The sequence below is a fragment of the Micrasema longulum genome, unplaced genomic scaffold (assembly GCF_059751315.1).
Source record: "Micrasema longulum isolate JH-2025_06_02 unplaced genomic scaffold, ASM5975131v1 h1tg001623l, whole genome shotgun sequence".
NCBI classification, from domain to species: domain Eukaryota; kingdom Metazoa; phylum Arthropoda; class Insecta; order Trichoptera; family Brachycentridae; genus Micrasema; species Micrasema longulum.
In genome coordinates, this window is record NW_028278804.1 from 91,852 (window position 1) to 111,605 (window position 19,754).

At 32.0% G+C, this 19,754-nt stretch overlaps 1 protein-coding gene across 1 annotated transcript; it reads right to left on the reverse strand.

Moving 5' to 3' along the window:
* Positions 1-6,693: 6,693 nt before the first annotated feature.
* Positions 6,694-19,404, reverse strand: Dgkepsilon (diacylglycerol kinase epsilon). The gene is made up of 10 exons (XM_088236947.1): positions 19,113-19,404; positions 17,399-17,561; positions 16,196-16,314; positions 15,613-15,736; positions 13,263-13,468; positions 12,293-12,438; positions 11,907-12,045; positions 10,633-10,798; positions 9,663-9,808; positions 6,694-7,028 (listed from the first exon to the last, which is right to left on the reverse strand). The coding sequence occupies exons 1-10, from the start codon at positions 19,293-19,295 to the stop codon at positions 6,903-6,905; spliced, it is 1,518 nt and encodes a 505-aa protein (XP_088093073.1). The 5' UTR covers positions 19,296-19,404; the 3' UTR covers positions 6,694-6,902.
* Between the last annotated feature and the right edge of the window lie 350 nt (positions 19,405-19,754).

Sequence of the window (19,754 nt, forward strand, 5' to 3'; positions counted from 1 at the left end):
ACCCGCCGTATTTACCGGACATTGCTCATTCTGATTACCACTTGTACCAATTTTCACAAAAAACAGCGAGAACTTATTTAATCTCCAATATAAAAATTGTTTTCTTTTTCAGTCTATATATATTTTTTACGTAATATACGTACACCCTACATGGAGCTGCGGAGAGGGCACAGAGCCGTGAAGGGTGGAGACGCATTGTTAACGGAATGGCTGGGGAAAGTATCAAGTATCATGCCCCTCAGAACTGAGGAACGACAGAGAATATGTACATAATCGGCGATGTACCTTAAAAGCTTTTTTACTTCAAAAAAACCAATAGGTAGAAGAATTTATTGTAAGATTATGAATGTTCGAACATACACAGAGTAATCAATAATAATTTTTGTGTAAATTAATCATTCAAACTTACAAATGACAGGTCATAAGCTCTCCAAATCTCCAGTCTTCTATATTATTAACAGGTTCTCCATCATCTGGTCAAATTTATGTCTCAAAAATCACCACATGCCCCTGAAGATAGCCGAGTATTCGTAATAATAACAGATTATTAGGTAATTATTTAAAAGAAAAACAAATCATATTTAAACACGTTTTAATGCAATACAATTACATAAATAATTTAACACACAGAGAGATCAACAGTAAAGTATTCAAAATATTTTACATCATTTTATAGATACAAACATGCCACAGTAAATTTTAAGTACAGAACTAGATAAATTATCTGAAAATAACAACACTTTTTTTTGCTTTATAAATATGTGAAGATATTATTTGGAGACTAGGACTAACACCGCATATAGCACCTAAGTATATAGTTATTCATTTATTTATTATAGAATCATACAGATTATTAGAAAAAAAGTAATAAATACACTACAATCACAAAGCCAATTAAACAATTCCACATATATTTTTTTTTCAATCGGTAATCAAGATTTTTCAATCAAGAAACCAATTCAATTGATATACAGTGGAACCCACTTATTGTGATCATTACTTCTGATTCTTATGTAAAACGACTTCCTGAATCCGAATATAACCCCCTTTTCCCCCCGAAATCGCAGTTTTCTGAGGAGAACTCTCCTATTTTTATCAAGGCCATGAATTTGATTTGGAGGGGTGAAAAATATTATTTTAGCTGTAAATTCAAAATTCATGTTCTAAAACTTTTCCCCTCTCTAGCTACTCTGAAGAAAATGAAGGCTAAAATAATTATTTTCATCCCTATCAAAAAGTGATTCAGATAGGCGGGGGGCCCTCCACCGAAAACGGTGGAAACGGTCATTTTCGGATTCAGGAGGTCGTTTTACATAAGAATCGGCAGGAACAGTGTCAGGGCCGATCTTTATGCAGACCGGCGTTATCTTAATTTACCAGTACTTTCTCGAACTTCAATAAAAATGCTAATAATACATCAAAAAAGATCCTAATAAATGCATTAGTGTGAAATAAGCATCGCGTACATTCAATGAAAATAATATGATATTGATCTGACAACAAAGGTTGTACTGCAGTCTTGAGAATTCATTATAAAAACTGTACTCGGAAAATATTATGACCAGTATATTGAAAACTTTAATGGATATTAAATATTAAGCACAAGAAGGAATTTCCAAAAACATGCATTTTTATGATAAAATATTTTTTTTAATTAATGACAGATGGACATCCTATTTTATTCTCACTGGCAACATCGTCAGAGTTTTTTTAAGAAGTTTAAACTATATCGCTGCTTAAATTCAAAGGGGGCATAAATAAAAAATCCCGACTTTATGGGTGATAGTTAGCACAAAACTCCATAATTATCTCATTCTATCTAGATATAGCTTTAAAAAACGCATCTAATGAAATTAAAAACATAGATATAAAAAGTAAGATAAAAAAAGCAAAAACTCGTGTTTAAACCTTTGACTGGCTCTACTTCGAACAAAAGTTAAAATTCGATTTGCGGCCCTTGCGGAAATTTTCAAAATATTGTAACAAAACCACCTGGTCCAAGAAGAAGTTTAAAAATTGTTTTCAGGCGTTGCCTAGTATGTGAAATAATTTGATCAAATGAATCTCTTCACAACAATAAAGGTTTCAGCTCTTTAACTTCACTAAAATCAACAGATGGAAGAATCAAAGAAATATGGATGTTCAAACATTGTGTTAAGTGACCACTTAAACCAGCCAGCGACAGGTCATGAGCCCTGTAAATTTCTAGATTTCCAAATTCCCTTCTCTAAAATGTTCTCCATCTCAGTTATAATTTGTTACTCTATCATTAGTTAATTGAGAAGAACTTGTGACGTAATTCTTGTTTATAATTTTTTTTCATACATTTTTGAGAAACTTTGTAATACAATTAAATACTCATTTTTTTTCCGCTTGTAAGAAAACATTTTTTATATCCAATTTCTAGTCGCACTGAACTTCATAACTATATAAATAAAGATATCACATATTAAACATAACAAAAAAATACAATTCAATTATCTACTTGATAAAAAAAGCCTTCTTATATATATAACACCGAATATGCTACTAAAAATACACAAAACCTATATCAGACCTACTCTCGAATACGGGTTTCAGATATGGAATCCTTATTTTGTTAAGGATATCAACTTGTTGGAAAGAGTCCAAAGACGAGCTACAAAGTTGTCACCGACCCTAAAACGGCTTCCATATGTGGAGAGACTGGAAACTCTCGGTCTCAGAATGCTGCAGAAACGGCGAGAAAGGGGTGACCTGATAGAGACATACGAGATAATCAACAGTCACTATAGCTGCCCAAATTTGGATCCCATGTTCAAGCTTAAACAAGATGCTTGTCTTCGAGGCCACAGTCTCAGGCTGGAGAAAACAATATTCAATCTAAATCCACGGAAGCATTTCCTGAGCAATAGGGTTGTTGATGGTTGGAATAAGCTGCCACAAGAGCTGATCTCAATGTGTAGTCTCAATGGGTTCAAAAAGGGACTAGATTTGTTTTCGGAAAAGTTTAAGTGCGCCAACAACTAACTTTCATTTAAATAGATTTAAGCATATCAGCTTTAAGCTGCTCGCTTAAAATTAATAATAATAATAATAATAAATACAAACACCTAAACAATTAAAACCAATTCACGTGTGAATGTCAAGCCAATGACCGATACCTCTGTAAATGCCTACCTAGACTTCCATAGTTTTTAATATAAACAGAGATTGTTACAGCTAATTAATTTCATGAAATGCATATCAAAAGTTAAATACAAAGTATTTATTAAAATACCCGTGGCTATCTACACATTTCTTGAATCATGTGGCAGTCATTAGATAGTTCTAGCATATTTTTTAAACCTGCAGCTATGTATTGTAGGTACGCACAGTAGAACTCCATTTATTCAAACTCCAGTCATCCAGATTGCCGGTTGTTACAGGAAATAAAAAAAAGAGATGTTATAATAACAAATAAAAAAGGTTTGAGGGACATGCTTAAGTAAGTTTTTAATGCGAGTCCTATTCGCTGTACTATTTTAAAAGCATTTAAAAAGTGATCTTATGGTAAATTTTGCATTTTATTTCAAAACATTGCCTTAATTTAATGGTTAGTCAAATTAGCTGGATTTCTGCATATCCGGATAACATCTGGCACTCATTTATCTGTATAATTAAAGTTTTACTGTACGTAAATCTAGGCTTGAGTCTCGAACTGCTGTGAAAAATCACAATACAACCTTTACAAAACTAGAATTTACCATAGCAGCTTTAGGAATTCAATTATTTATAAATACATATTAGCAAATAATTGCATTATTATAATATCACATCGACATATGTAATATATTTTGGCCATTTTCGTGGTTTGGCACCTTATAATTTTATACTAAAACTTCCCTGCATTACTGGATTTTCACCAATACAAAGTTAAATGCAATTAATTTATTTAAATGAAGATTCACATCCTTACTTTGCTTATCTATGAAAAATTTGTGTTAATAATAGATCTAAAGACATTTAAACATTGATTATTTCAGCCCGGATGTACATGTATTCAAATGTTCGCAAAATTAAAGATTAATTTACTGTACTACCTACCGAAATTAAAGAGCAGCGAGTTATTTTTTAAAGTACGTCTCTAATTTTTCGGATTATGTTGGTAGTTGACATTACACAGAATAGTTTGTTCTTTAGTTTGACAGCTGGCTTCTGATTGTTTTGCTTATTTTGGAGCAAATTTCTGTTGGTCTTTTTGATGATATTTCAAGCTAGTTTTCCTTATATTATATTGTAAAATATGCATGTTTCAGTAACATTAACGATTTAATATCAGTTTGAGAGCCAGCGTTCATTAAAAATTCATGTTAAATAATTCCTAAGAATGGTCTCAGACCTCAGAAGGAATAATACCATAGCTACTTTTTCTGTGATTCTGTGTGATACAACAACTCTCATCTATGAAATCAACTCAAACAATGTAACTTCGTGATATATTATATTGTGTAGCTATATTATCCATTAATTTAACACATAACAGTCAGTATTAGGTATTCTCATTACAATTGAAATGTCAACTGGCCGATTTGTTCTAGAAACTAGAAATGAATCATTCCAAAAACGGCAGCGTCGAGTGCCACATGTGTTGCGAGTCATATGTCAAAAGTATCATCTCATAGAAAAATAGTCCTTAAGAAATAATGTTTGAGATACTGTTTTCCAAATCGAAAATCTTCAAAGAATTTGTGTAATCTGAAAGTTTACTCTAGGAGAAAAATTCTGCCACTGGGTTTAACATGTTCAAAATATAGTACACTTATTTGTATGAAGAAATAAGCTGTAGTAAACGGCTAGTTCCTTGGCTCACTGCTGGTTCTGGGCGCCATTTATTAATATTTTTATTTATATTTGGAGAAAAATGCAAGATTTTTAAGAAATAGTAATTATTTGTTTGATTGTTTTTCTGTAAATAAAGTTACCGTAAAAAAATATTATGGATAGTAAAATATAATGGTAAACTGCGCATAGTCGCTTCTATATAAGGTTCGCCCCTGATAAACTGTAACCCGCTAGGTAACCAATTAGGATTGATATCTCTGAAAATTGTTAATTTTTAATAACGTTTTACGTTTGCGGACACTATTTTTCTCATAGGATCCACTGATATATATGTTTCACTTCCGATTTGACCGTAGTTGATGGTTTGAACTAAATCTTATTTGACTAACAAACTGAGACACTTTTGTTGCAGACAGTACTTTATAGGGACACAATGTACAAAAAGTAAAATAAATAAATATTTCCTCCTACCATATAGTTACCTCAATTTTCACATAGACTATAGTCATCTTTCCACCACCAATATCTTTTAGACTGGTGGCTATAGCTGCCATTTCCTTAATGAGAGATACGATTTTGACAGCTATAGCCGGCATAACCGCGAACATGTTAAGTATAAAATTATTTTTATACTAAATTGCTATAAACTACCACCAAAAATGTTTCATAAAATATAACTTATGAATGGTAAAAAAAACTTTAAATTCATATATAATATCCTGTAAACATAGTTTAGCATCCAGCTAACGATATACAAAGGTAGTGGGGTAGTTCAGTCCCTAAAGTATCCGACATAACACAAAAAATTGGAAAAACATATTTTTATTTCTCAACACATAGTCTCCATTTAGCTCAATACGCTTTTCCCATTAATGAATTGCATTGAAAATAAATTGAATTGAATTGACTTTATTGTCGGCAAATCTTTTACCACCGAGCCATTTTTTCAAGAGTGGAAAGATAAAATTTTCAAACAGTGCTAAATCTGGCAAACATGGTGCATATTGCTCGGCTTTATTGCTGTGAAACATCACCAAACACTCGATTGAAACATCTTCACGATACTGTTTTTGTTTCATTGTGAGCAAACACGGCACTCATCTCACATACAGCTTTCTCATGTCCAAATTTTCAGTCAGTATATGATGTACAGCACTTTTTGAAATGCCTGCCATGTCTGCTAGCTCGCGCACATTCAGTCAACGGTCTTCCAACACCATTTTGTGAATTTTCTTCACCATTCCTGGCGTAGTCACCTCGTTTGGTTGACCACTGCGATGTTCATCTTGGCAGCTTGTGCGGCCTCGTTTAAACTCCGTTACCCAATATTTTGCTGTTGTAAACGAAGAAACAGACTAGGATCCCCCAAAGTAGAATCTAGCTCGACTTAGACAGTTAGACTGAGGCCTTTCAAATGAAAGCATTGCATCAGATAACGATGACCAATTTTTTCCATGGTTACAAATTCATTGAGTTCACTATTGATGGCTGTCAAACAAATAAAAAACAACATAGTGTCTTGAAACTTCAAACTATGACTTTTTAAGGTTGATACTTTCGACAGTAGTTATTTTTTTCAACCCATAACTGCCATCTATTTGTCAGAGCATGTACTTCTGGGACTATTGGTATAATACATGCAGCTAAAACAGATAAAACTACCAATGGTATTTCAACATGTAAAAATAATGAGATCAAATGAAATTAAAATCAAAGCTTTTGTTCATTATACACCTGTTTGTACTAGAATTATAAAAAATAAATTAGAATTATATCATATTACATAATATCCACTTGTACAGTCTATTTATATCAGATCAGTACTCTAAAAATATAATCACAATTGAAACAATAAATATCTTTAAATATCAGATTAAAAGTAAAATTATATTTTTTTGTATAAGATTTTTTTCCATAGCCAACTATCGGCCTGGTCATTTATGTGAACAAAAGACAGAAAAATATCTTTTTTTTTACTATTAATAGCAAAAAAAAACATGCGAACAATTTAAGAAATATTAATGAAATGTAAAGTAAAAACACATTTCCAAGGTAACAAAAGCATGAAATGAAAATAAAAAACTACAGTGTAGTTTTTACTAGGTAGAAGTTTCTCTCCGACACAGGACTGTAGCTTCTCCGGATTTCTCTATATGAATTTCACATGGCAGCTGTTCCCAGGGTTCTCCGTCCACTTGCATGGGAGCCTTGCCTTTTAATTTAATCTTTAAAAAATAGACAAATAACATTTTTATAATCAATGCCATATTAATATTAATTCAATGAATTTATTTATATATATAATATGGTTTTTATTCCCCTATGCCTAAAATTCTTAGGTCTGCCAACAAACATACCAGTCTTGATTTCTTTGATAACAAGTTGTCTTCTTGCAAACGATTTCTGAATAAAATTAAATTATAAACACCTCTCTCCCGCTTCCACTCCCACAAAGTCTACTATATACCATTGTGTCTTTCTACTTTTCTTTATAATAATTTTCTATGTATAAATATGTTCTTAAAAATGCCCATTAGGAGTATATATAAATGATATAAACATTACAAAATATTATATCTTAATTGAAACAAACATTTTTTTAAAAATTTAATAGCATTAGATGCAGTGGTCTCTCGGTAATCCGGCAGATATCGGACCAGAGTTCTTATTATTTACTGAAATATTAAAATTTTCAGACCATTTCCTAAAAGCTGTAAATAACATGTGCTGGAAATTAATGGAAATCGAGTTGTGGTAGAGTGGAATTTGAACCCCAGACCTTTGGTCCATGAGCCACAATACTACCTAGGGACCACGACCCGGTTTAAAAACATGTGCATTAGTACATACACACAATTGAAGTGTTAACATAAACCCGTGACAAGCAGTCACTTGTCTCAAATTCACGCTGGAAATTACCGAGCTACCTGCTTGGTATAAAAACTGAATCCACAAACTGAAACTGAATCCAGTCCTTGTCTACGAAAATTTGGACAAACTCAAAATATTGTGGTAAACACCGGATTACTGGCAGGGTTGGAGAAGTGAAGTCCCGGATTATAAAAGGAGTACTGTATAAATAAGAATAATACATAGGTAAACATAATTTTAAATTAGTGTATTGAAAACTTTTGAATAAAACTCACGTTGATCCCTTTTTCTCTTACATCACTTCACATTACATACATTAATATTATTATTTTTAATCAAATTTCTCTTCTGCAATTTTTATGGCTGCTAAAATTGCTTTCGTGAAATTTTGTTGACTACTCTTGGTTTAAAATCTTCTCCTTGTATTGCTTTTTCAAATTTTAAAGATTACTTGCTATACCTGTTATTCTTTCTTTTTTCTCTGCTGCATTGATATGTTTTTATACTTTTAAACTACTTTTAATTACTTATATTATATATGTATATAAAATCAATATATTGCTGCTCTTACTATAATGTGCAATTAATTTTGAAGATGTTTTTTAAATTGACTTAAATTTACTGTCTTATATTTCACTTCAAGATTCTTCTCATCGTTTCTTTGAATCCCTTAAAATATGTATATTTATGTTTTTCCTTTTTTAAAAATGTTATTACTATTTTATTTTATTTTTACATCGAAGCATGTTTTGCATTCTTTATTTTAATTACTTTTACAAATTTTCTTAATTTTTAATATTATTTCCATTTGTAAATACTAACTTTAAACTACAAAATACAAGCATTAAAATAACTTTTTTTACTTAAATTTTAATTTTTAAACAACTTCCATTTATGTTTTTTTTTTCCTTCTCTTTTCTGTACATTCATTAATAACCTTACATATAATAACTTTATAATACGGAGACTTCACTGGTCCATTAGAGTTAAGTCTAACTGTGTAAAGGAAGGAAGGATCAGAAGATTTATTGATAAGGACTCCTGCAAAACTATTTACAAAGCAATTATTGAACCACACGTTAACTACTGTAGTAGCATTTTATTTTTATCAAACAAAGAAAACATACATAAACTAACTGTATTACAAAATAAAGCCTTTAGAATCATTTTGAAAAAAACAGATATACGAGGGTAAAGTCGATGGTAAATGAAATGAAATTATTAACATATAAACAAAGAATATTTTACAATACAATGATATTTGTTCATAAAATTATAAACTCTAATAAAAAAACAGAATTTTGGAAAAAAATTGATCGGAACCAGCATGAACACGATCACAATACTAGAGAAAAGAACAAAATTAGACTTCCATTTAGGAAAAAGGCAAAGTCACAAAATTCAATTTTATTTAAAGCAATTAAAAAGTATTACGAAATGGAAAAAAATATTTATGAAGAAAAAAACATATCAAAATTTAAAATAATGGTCAAGACATATGTGATAAACAATTTATAAATTAAATATATTTTCAATGTTATTATTAGAACACACATAACAATATGTATGATATGTGTGCCCTACTTTAAGATTTAAATAAAAAATTAAAAAATATAAAACTTTGTAACTGTACTGTATATTTCCTAAATAAAAGAAAATAAAAATAAATAAAAAATAATATCTATAGAAAATGTTAAAAAAAGCAGGAGAATCCTACATCGAAAAACTCCCTCAGAGACGTGAAAAATATAAACGTCATTACCATTGGCAAGTTAGTCCAGTATATTGGAATGTACTGTTGTCTATGTTGACGCTGTCTAAGGTAATTTTCGGAACAAAAAACTAAAGCTCAACATAATTCCAGGGCTGTCGACAATACCGCACAACATAAGTATAATGAATATAACATTGATATTAAAAAATATATATTTTCAGGGGCATTGTACCTTATCCAAGATCTGTTTGTGTATTTAAAAATAATACTTTACCACAGCCTTAGTTCCTTGACCCAAGCGTAGTGGTTGAGACAAGCCAACTTGTAACTGAGCAATGTGGAAGGAAGAATTGATACCCAAAACTTCAAATTGCCCATCATTAAAAAACTGTGTGGGATTCATTTCGCCGGCTCCCGCGTCTGAAAAACACAATCTGCTTTAGAGTGCAAATTTCAAATTATTATTTAGTGGATTATGTCAGTTTTGGAGAAATACGGCAGATAGACAGATGTTGATACTGTTACAAAAAAGTAGAAAATTTTTCAAAATTGATATTTCATTTGGATTTCTTCATGATTAAATAAAATTATTTTTCATATGAACATTCAAGAAGCATTCAAAATGTAGTTTTGAAAAGGATAAATTTGTGTTAAGGGTTACCAAACAGAAGAAGTACACTAAAAATATTCGAGAAAAAAAGAGATAAGGTTGTGCCATTTAGAAGTGGTAAAAAATTTGACATGAACATGATAAACAATATCTTTTTCTTCTCTGTTTACATCAGTTGATCTGTTATCGGCTAGAGGATGATTCCTGAGACAATGAGTCACAGTTGTCCTTCCACCTCTTCGGCAGTCTTCTGGCCAGACAGCGACCGGCTGGAATTTTGCAGGCCACAATATAGGGGGTTCTGGTATCGCAAATCCATCTAATTTCTTGATTCCGGATTCTGTTCCATAGGGTTTTTCTTACGTTTGCCCTTAGTACTTTCATCTATGACGCTCTGAACAGATATTTCGTTCTTAGCGCATCAGCTCCCGTCTCTACTGCATACGTCATGATTTGTCTGACATACATTTTGTATATCTGGACCTTGTTATATGCTTAAATATCACTCCAACAATACCAACATTATAACAGGTCAACTGACATCACTACACTGTTTAAATTATCATATGTGTTTATTATCCTTGGTTAATATATTTAACACAGCAATTATTTTTACTTCTACAAATAAACTTACTCCAAACATCAACTCCCGCACCCCAGGAAGGAATATTCAACAAGAGAAGAGCTTGTATGGGAGGCAGAGGAACTACTTCTCCATCTAGTGTCAGCTCCAGTAGATTCTCCAACCCGTGGCAATCTTGTGCGAGAGCTTGGTGAGTACCCAGGAACAAATATATAAACTGCAAAAAAACCAATCCTATTCAAATAAATCTATAAGATATTGTAGTTCTTTCACAAACTAAACAGATATTACTGTTTTATTAGTTTCTTATGTCTTAAATTGCATAATTATTAAGCAAGAATTAGTCTAAAGACAAATAAATTTTATATGAAATATAGCTGGAACAAAATCTGTGATGTTAAATTCTGAGTCGCAATATCATAATTGGAAGAAAAATTACTTTAAAGCTGAGTTGTAAAACAAAAAATAAACTGTCGTATTATTATCCCTGTTAAGGACACTTTTTGTGTTGATTTACGACTTGCAAACCAAATAAAATATATTATTTTTCAAGATAATAAACCTAATACATTTGAAAAAACTTAGTGTAAGACTGATCTACCAATGTACGTTAATACGATACTCTTGTGACGATAGACTTATTATTAATCTGTAATATTAGAAAATAAATACCTCAATTCTGGTGGTATAATTATGTACCACTTTGTCTAGGCGTCCTACAAAGGGCAAGGCTAGGGAAATATTAATTACCGGATATGCTACAGATTTCCAAAGAAATGAATGACATTCAACAACACTGAAATGACTAAATCCATCAACAAAGACGTACAAAACTATTAAGAATGGACAAACAAAAGCCGCTCAACTAATAATGCCAATAAATTCAATATAAAAATGCTGACATACATAAATATACTGACATACTAAATAGACAACAACAACACTACCACAAAAAAAAGGATGGACAAATGCAGGAAAGTCAAAAATACTATATAATGGACTTAAACACTACAATGACTTACCTTACTACTTAAAAAATTTCAAAAAGCAAACGGCTTTACTAACAAGACTAGACATAACATGACTTGACTTACAACATGTTTACATAACGCAAATGGGTATTGAAAAATCATAAATAAATCAAATTAAAAAAGCAATATGAAAAAGTCTGTTACTATAGGTACGTTTCACTTGGGTTTTTTTACCAGCAAGATGACGATTTATATTATTGACTTCTTTTTGCACTTTTTTCACATAAAACACATAATCTGTATAATGTAGGTACTCCTTCAAACTAATTTTTATTTTTATTAAATTCAACTTACATAATTGAAGGTTTGACTGCTACAGAGGTAGAGTGGATGACATCTAGCCTTGTGGAAGTCCAGAGCAACTTTGGCGTCAACTCCGACACTAACGTAATTGTACGCAACTAAATTTCGGCGTCCTACTTTCACTGACCACCTAGAAATAAATATATTGAACCCTTTTAAACCTGAACTAACTCCTGTAGATGATATAATTTTTTTTTTTAAATTAATTTTTAATGAACACAGGGTTTCAAAATGATCAACAAAATTTAAAAACAAATGATGGATGCAGGATATAAAAGATGGATGTAAATTTTGATGTGTTTTAAACTAACAGTGACATCTGACAGAAGTTCACATGATCTACATTTCTGTTTAATATTTTTTTTACATAAAGTCACCTGTCTATATTCTGGGATGCGGCATTTTTTATGTCATCGATGATAGTCAGGGGAGCTATAGGGAGAGTTGTGGTTCCTCCCCATCCCAATACACGGCTTAGGTCATTTCCTGTTCCAAGGGGAAGGATACCGACGGCAGGCGGAGGCTGAATAGAAAAAATGCTGTTGTTGTTTCTTTCCGTTATAAATAACAGTGTTAGAAAAGGGGAAACAAGTTGTGGCAGAGCGTACCTCGGATCCCAGGAGTTCTCGACACTACCCACAGGACCACAGGCCATCTCCATATTGTTACTTAATAAAATTTCCCCTTGTGATATACTAGTAAGCATGTTAAACAATCATGCATGAGGTCTGTGATTTAATTTACGGCACATTCAAGATTGAACATTTCTTTAAAAAGCGGGTTTGGACATGAGTCTGTCTCATGGCGTAGTGGTTTGTGCAAATAAAATAAAAATCACCTTGTTTTATTTTGATTAACTTTGTTCAAAGTTCACCCAACTAGTTTCGATAACACTTTGGCTTTTTCAGGGCTAGTTGGTGCATTTGCCTATCATGCTTGACTAACTTAATCTTCTCACTATATATTTTTGAATGAACTAATTTTTAGATCTAAATTTGTTGCAACAGAGAGGGAAACATTTTTGAGAAGGGAGTATGGAAGTCTAGGCATTTACAGAGCTTATGACCTGTCATTGGCTGGTTTAGTAGTTTAGTAGTCTAATAAAATGGTGATATTGATTGTTTAATTGTTAAAGTGTTTGATATTCGTCCCAACTAAACACAGGACTGTGGTTCCATGGAGTTGGGATTTGTGTCTCAATTAAATGTAACATAAATTTATTTTTAATAAAATAAATAAATAAAAATGATCTTAATTCACTGTGACTGGTATACCAATCAACAGTAGTTTCTAGTAATGACAAATCACGGCCATGTATTATGAAAATAAAAATTAAGAAGAGCTTACAGTTATTCCAGAATCCTTGATGGTGGTCAGTACAGCGGACACTGAGCCGTCTCCTCCTGCCACCAGAATCCTCGCCGAGGAGGGAATCCAACGCAGCATGGAGCGGAGACCGGAGCGGCCCAGAACAACGACCTGGATAGGATTCAGGTATCCTCGGAAATCTGACAGAATTTCCTCTCCCACTTGACCACCAGATTTAGGGTTTACTAAAAGGAAGGGAATATTTAAAGCGTATAATTTGAGTGTGTTTGCCTGTTTGTTTGTGTTTTCATCACGTCAGAACGGAGCAATCGATTGACATGATTTTTTGCATTAGGATAGCTGGAGAGATGAGAAGTGAAATAGGCTAAAAAAATCACTCCTTTCGGAAAATCTTTAGTGGAAAAATAAATTCTTCTTTCACGTCGTAACGGAGCGACCGATTACTATGATCTTTTGCACAGGGATAGCCAAAGAGCTTACAAGTGTCAAAAGTTACTTTTCATACATACATATAATACAGATTGTGAAATTAATGCTCCCTTAACGAGTGACATTTCCCATAAAGAGTGACACAGAAAGGGGAAGTCCCATCTTCACATCACTCACCTCCCAGATGGCAGTGAAACTTGGTACAAACTTGATTTAAGATTGAGGGAAGGTTGAAAAGGAAAATTTGACGCAACAAGTTTTTATCAAAAGTTGCTGGAATCTTGTTACGACAAGTTTGAAGAGACAAGTTTTTGCCAAAACTTGCTGGAAACTTGTTATGTCAATAACGGTATTTCAGAATCCGAAAGTCATAGAATGATGATCAACACATTGCCATATACATTAAAATATGGAGAGAATTATTTTTTTGATTTATTTTTTATTTAAACAGTTATATTTAATCCAAGGACTTTTATACAAGATCGATTTTTTTTTTGCACCACAACAGGCCGTGAGGCCCAATTACAGTAATGAAAAATAGCACGGTACACCTAGTCATAAGAAAAATTATATTTAATTTTTGTGTTCCCACCGGGAATTGAACCGAGAACCTTCCGTGTGTGAGTTAAACGTCTTAACCACTACACCACAGAGGCCGCCGAATTAAATTCGTTATTTTAAAACAGTGGTTAATTCCAAATAACATTCAGATTGGCAACACTTCTCCAGTCATAGAAAAATCACCGTTTTACTCTGTGGATTATTGATTATATGTAGATCTAGTGCGTAGTGCTGCCGATAAAGTAGTATTAATCAGGCTTTTCTATTTGGGTGATTTTTAATACTTTTAACATTGTTTAAATATTAATACTCAGTTTAAAGGATAAACGATTGATATGCCACCGAGGAAAAAACAACCAAAATGAGTTTTTTTAGAGCTGTCATCCGACAAAACCACCTTGTCCAAAGTTCTTTTCATCTTGCATGATGTTTGTTTTTTTGTAAAAAACAAACATCATGCAAGTTTGTTGGATGGTAACTAGGAAGTTTGCTTTAAACTTGCCTCAAGTTTACAGAGTTGCAATCTCAAACTTGGGTCAAGCTTGAACTCTTGATACTTCAAACTTGATACAAGCTTGAGGCAAGTTTAAATTGCTATCTGGGCTGTAAGCCGGGACTTCCGCACCAATGCGTCAGTGTTTAGCATTCGTTCTGCTAGCGCGTTAGTGTCGCATGTGATCACGCATTCTTTCAAACTTGTGTTCAGGCATTATTTGTGTTTTTTTTGCACAGTTTAATAACCCTTTCAAAAACGTCCCTTAAGAAAAGGCCACAAGAAGACAGCCATAAGTGAATAAAAGTAACAGCAGAAATGAAATGTAAAATAATTGAAAAGCGAGAATTTGGCTATGCGTTCTACAAATTTATTCAATGATAATGCTGTGTCTCATTTTCACCAAATTTTGAAGCATAGGCTTCATAGGAAAAAACAAATGTGTCTAGACAGCTTTCTAATAAAAAATAATTCATTATCTGTCATAAATTCATAATTAACTAGTTTGATTTTTTTATTGTTTTTTTGAAAATCAAAATCGCATTCCAGGTTGTTACGCTTCTTAACAATAATTTATGTTATTTTATTTTAATAAACGTTATAAATAAAAAAAATGAGCAATTTTTTTCAGCATGGAATGCATTATCGTATTATACATTGATTTATGAGTGAAAATTTATTTTGCTTAGCGGGTGTTTCACACAACGAGTAAGATTCTGGAACGAATTATTCTCGTTATGAGAGGTTCTACTGTATACTACTCACAGTTTTTCACTTGAAAACCTTCAAGCTCCTTTTATTATTATTTTTAAGTGGCAAAATTTTCCATTGCCTATATAATTGTAAATTTCAAACGAAAAAAACAATTGTTTGGGAAATACGAACCAATCACAACCAACGGCTTCCAGTCTGTCCAGGCAGGAGGCTGCACGGAGATGTGTCCAGTGCGGTTGATAGTCACACAATTGGGAGGAACTATCATAGAACGGATAGAACCAAAATCACAAACCTGGAATCAAATTCAATTGACTTAATACAACAGTTCAATCTCAACTGTTACTTTGGTTATTTTGCTAGTACGCTCGTACTCTTTAAGTCCGGGTTCCTGAATTGATTTCCATACAAAAAAACCTATCCATCATTTTTCACTATTACAGTATTATTCTTTGTTGTTGATTATTATGGCTTAACAGGGGCACAACCTCAAAAGGCCAAAATACATTAGTTAATATGTTAAGAAATGTAATTTGAAATGAATAAGTAAATAAATCAAATAAATTCTTTGCACAGTATTGTGTGAAACATATTCACCATGTAAAACGGGAGTTTGGTGTACATCACTGTTAAGAATTTAAAAAAATAAAATAATTATGTTACATTGTGTCCACTGTTGTCACCAGACTTGAGGTTCAGGTAGGAAATGTATTTGAAATAAAAGCTGTGATGTAGAACTGGAAAGTTAAAATACCTCATTCTCATTTGGTTCTCCGGAGTCTTGGTGAACAATGCGGTGACACCAGCAGCAGAAATAATCATTTCCTCTTCCTTCCGATATACCCCCCTCGCATTCGTCGCATGAAGGACCAACTTAAAACAAAATCAAGGAAAATTATTTTATATATTTGTTATTTTTCCAGGGAAGCAAGATTTTTTCTACGAAATATAAATATTTAATATGTACCATATAAAAAATAGAAGCATTTTCAATCATGGCGATTTTTTAAATTAAAAGTTTACATTAAACTAAAACGTATTATTAGGTACATATCGTCGCCTTTGTTTCTCAACCTTGTATCTGTTTTTTATCCGAGAGGAGGAAAAACTACTTATTTTCTAATGGATTTATAAAATAATAAATGCGTGAATACTATTTCATGAATAGATCCGAAATACACTCCTTTAAGGTGTAACGACCAATCATTTAATTATGCTTTTCGGGTAAATAAGGGATTTTCAGATACAAGGTTATAGTACTGAAGATTTGAGAGAGATGAGCGAGAGACGGTCACGTGTCAATATATTTATGAAATTCTAATGTACGTTCACAAACATATTAATGACTAAGCGGAACAGAGATTTCCATAGATTCAAAACAAGAAATAAAGATAAACTAGCCGTGCCCACTACTAGACTGCAAAAAATTCATTATTATTTTGCCTAAAACTGCATACGATTGTACAATAAGGTAAATTCAGGCTTTGCCGACAAAGAATTTAAAAGATTCTGTCAAGCACGGGCTATTTGAAAAGAGCTACGGTAGAGTAAAAAAATATTTGCGGGACAAGACAGCTTGGAAATATATTCATGTTTATTGATTTTAGATTGATGATTTTAATTGTGTTTTTGATTTGAATTGTTGAATATTATTATATAGGTAGTTTAAATTTATTGATGTTTATAAGTGATTCAACGAATCTTATGTAAAGAATTTACTACACTAAACTTATCATTACATTTCATTTTTTACTCTATCTGCCAATTGAAAACTACTGTAGAAATAAAAATATTAGCACAAATTTTGACCAATTTCCACCAGCTTGTTTTTGGTTGGTTTAACACATATTGTTTTCAGCAATAGGCCCGTCGATGTACATTTATGTTGTTCAGAAAGCTTTCAAAAAAATATTCTGATTTTAGTATGAGTACATAACGCGTGAAATATTGCAATCACCTTTGACCCAGTGGTGAGTAAATGGTACATCTGATGGCGCAGTAGCGAGGCGACAAGTTCTCTTCTTATCAGCGGATTTCCGGCATCCCCTGCAAGCGCTCAGGCCACACTTCTCACAGTAAAGACCGATAGTGGACAGCATCAACCTTTTGCACACTGAACACTGACAACAGAAAAAGTTGCTGTTATAATTATTTATATAATTTGTAGATATTCCGCGATAAAATAACATAGATTATATCATTTTGATATAAGATATCTAGCCATGGCATTATGCTGACATTGGTTAGGCATATCTAGCACAAAAGCCTATTATTTCTTTTACAAATAACACAAGTTCTATAAAAATAACTAAAGAAATCCGAAAACTTCATACAAACTCGTTGGTTTAGCTAGATTGGTGATTTTTTAACTTTTAAAAGACTGCGTAATGGTCAGCGCGTTTGCCTACCATGCGAGAGGTTGATATGAAATATTTGTTTAAAAGGGTATTTTTGCACTAGAATATTTCATAGTCTAGACTGGTACATGAAGCGTAAGACTGATCATCTTACCTTCATGTAAAAAAAAATATCAAGATACGCTGCAATTGGTGTACCAATTCAGTGCCCTATGTACCATTAGGTGCGGAAAGGGAATGATGATGATGAAAATATCCATTCGAAAACGGTGCTATAATGTTGTTACATTAAGCAAAAGATGAGGTACCGTAAAACGGGGTTAAATTGCACCATCAAGGGTAACATTGCATCAAAAAAAAAAAGTTTTTAGAGACACCTGTTGTCATTGCTACTAACAATAACTCATTGTTTCTCCAAATATTCAATGGATGTCACTTTTCACTCTTACCTAAGGTTATTTTCCATGCAATATGGTACTTTAGTACTGAGCGATTAGCGGTTTGGGTTGGTTGTGCAGTTTTTATGAATAATTTCTATAGGTAATTCTTATCACATCTTCAACAGTGTGTATCAAAAAAAAAGTGATGCAAAGTCACCCCGCCCTAGGGCTTACTTTGCATCATTTTTCAAAAAATTATAGCTTGTGTATGAAACTACAAAATATACTTATAACCACAAAAAAGTAAAGGAAATATATTATATAACCATGACATTTATTGTCAAAAACACTACTCATCTCCTCGATGAAAAAAATCATTATAGCTGAAAAGTTATTAAAAAGTGATGCAATTTAACCCCGTTTTACGGTATTTTGAAATACAGGTAATCAAAAACAACAATCAAACATAATGATATGTATACTGTTTAATAATCTATTTTTCATAATTTATAGAAAAAATCATATAATTTAGGCCTGTTAAAGAAAAACAAGACTTTATTATCAAAAACAAAAAAAAATATCAAGTCTTGTATTATATATAGACTTACGTAATATCATAGGCATACAAGAATTAAGACATATTTGATAAATTTTATAGGTTTTATAAGTAAGTTCTTTTGAGTAACGGTTCCAACATTTTAAAAGCTATTATGCTGAGAGTTAACTTTCTCAATTATTAATTTCCCTTAAATATGTGATTGTGAACTACTAGAAAACATTTAGGACATTTTATTTTAAAACATTTTTGAATAACTGAACAATATCGTGATTTTTAGATGTCCTTCGATATAAATAACTGTTTGCACATATTTTGTACTAGTAATGGGTTCTTTGATGAACTATCTGTATTAATACAATTAATAGATAAACTTACAAGCGCATTATACGGAAGGCATTTATTTAGTTGTATACTTCTCCAACTGTGTCCTTTGTAGCGATAATTCGCCGCAACATAAATATCAGAAAACCACCATTTAAATATGTACGCAATAGATAAAACAGGAAGTGTTATATACACAAGTGACCATAATATAGAATGGAATAGGGAATTCATCATTTTAATTGATTAATTAGGATATAATCGGCAGTTAAAATATATCAATTTTGTGAAAAACAAGTCTCCAATAAACGTCAGTTTGACATCTTTAACACAGTTTGACAGGTCTAGTTTGTACTTTGTTTATATTTTTATAAAGCTTCGTCTATGAAAAAGCTTTGATAGTGTATTGCTTGTAATGAAATATATTTCGCGGTCTTTTCGCTCGATTTAAAAAAAAAATGACAATTTTGTTTACTTCTCTATAATTGAATTGTACCCACGTAGAAGTAGAAGGGCATATCGTCGGTAATACTGCAATACCGCGTAACTATCGATTGAATTTTTTAGCAAGGGAATCTGGAAAGCGTTCTGTAAATATATTACTTACGACTTTGATCAACCAAAAATACCATTGGAGTTTTAGAAAAACTGTCATTATTTCTAGTAAAAAAATAGCAATAATTTAAAATTAACGGC

Excerpts from the sequence above, each read along its gene's own strand:
- Dgkepsilon (XM_088236947.1), bottom strand. The coding sequence starts at position 19,295 with ATGATGAATTCCCTATTCCATTCTATATTATGGTCACTTGTGTATATA. Across the intron at positions 13,469-15,612 it reads GAAGCCGTTGGTTGTGATTG|TAAACCCTAAATCTGGTGGT; the intron begins GTTCGTATTTCC and ends CCTTCCTTTTAG. Across the intron at positions 7,029-9,662 it reads GTCAAGGAACTAAGGCTGTG|ATTAAATTAAAAGGCAAGGC; the intron begins GTAAAGTATTAT and ends TATTTTTTAAAG.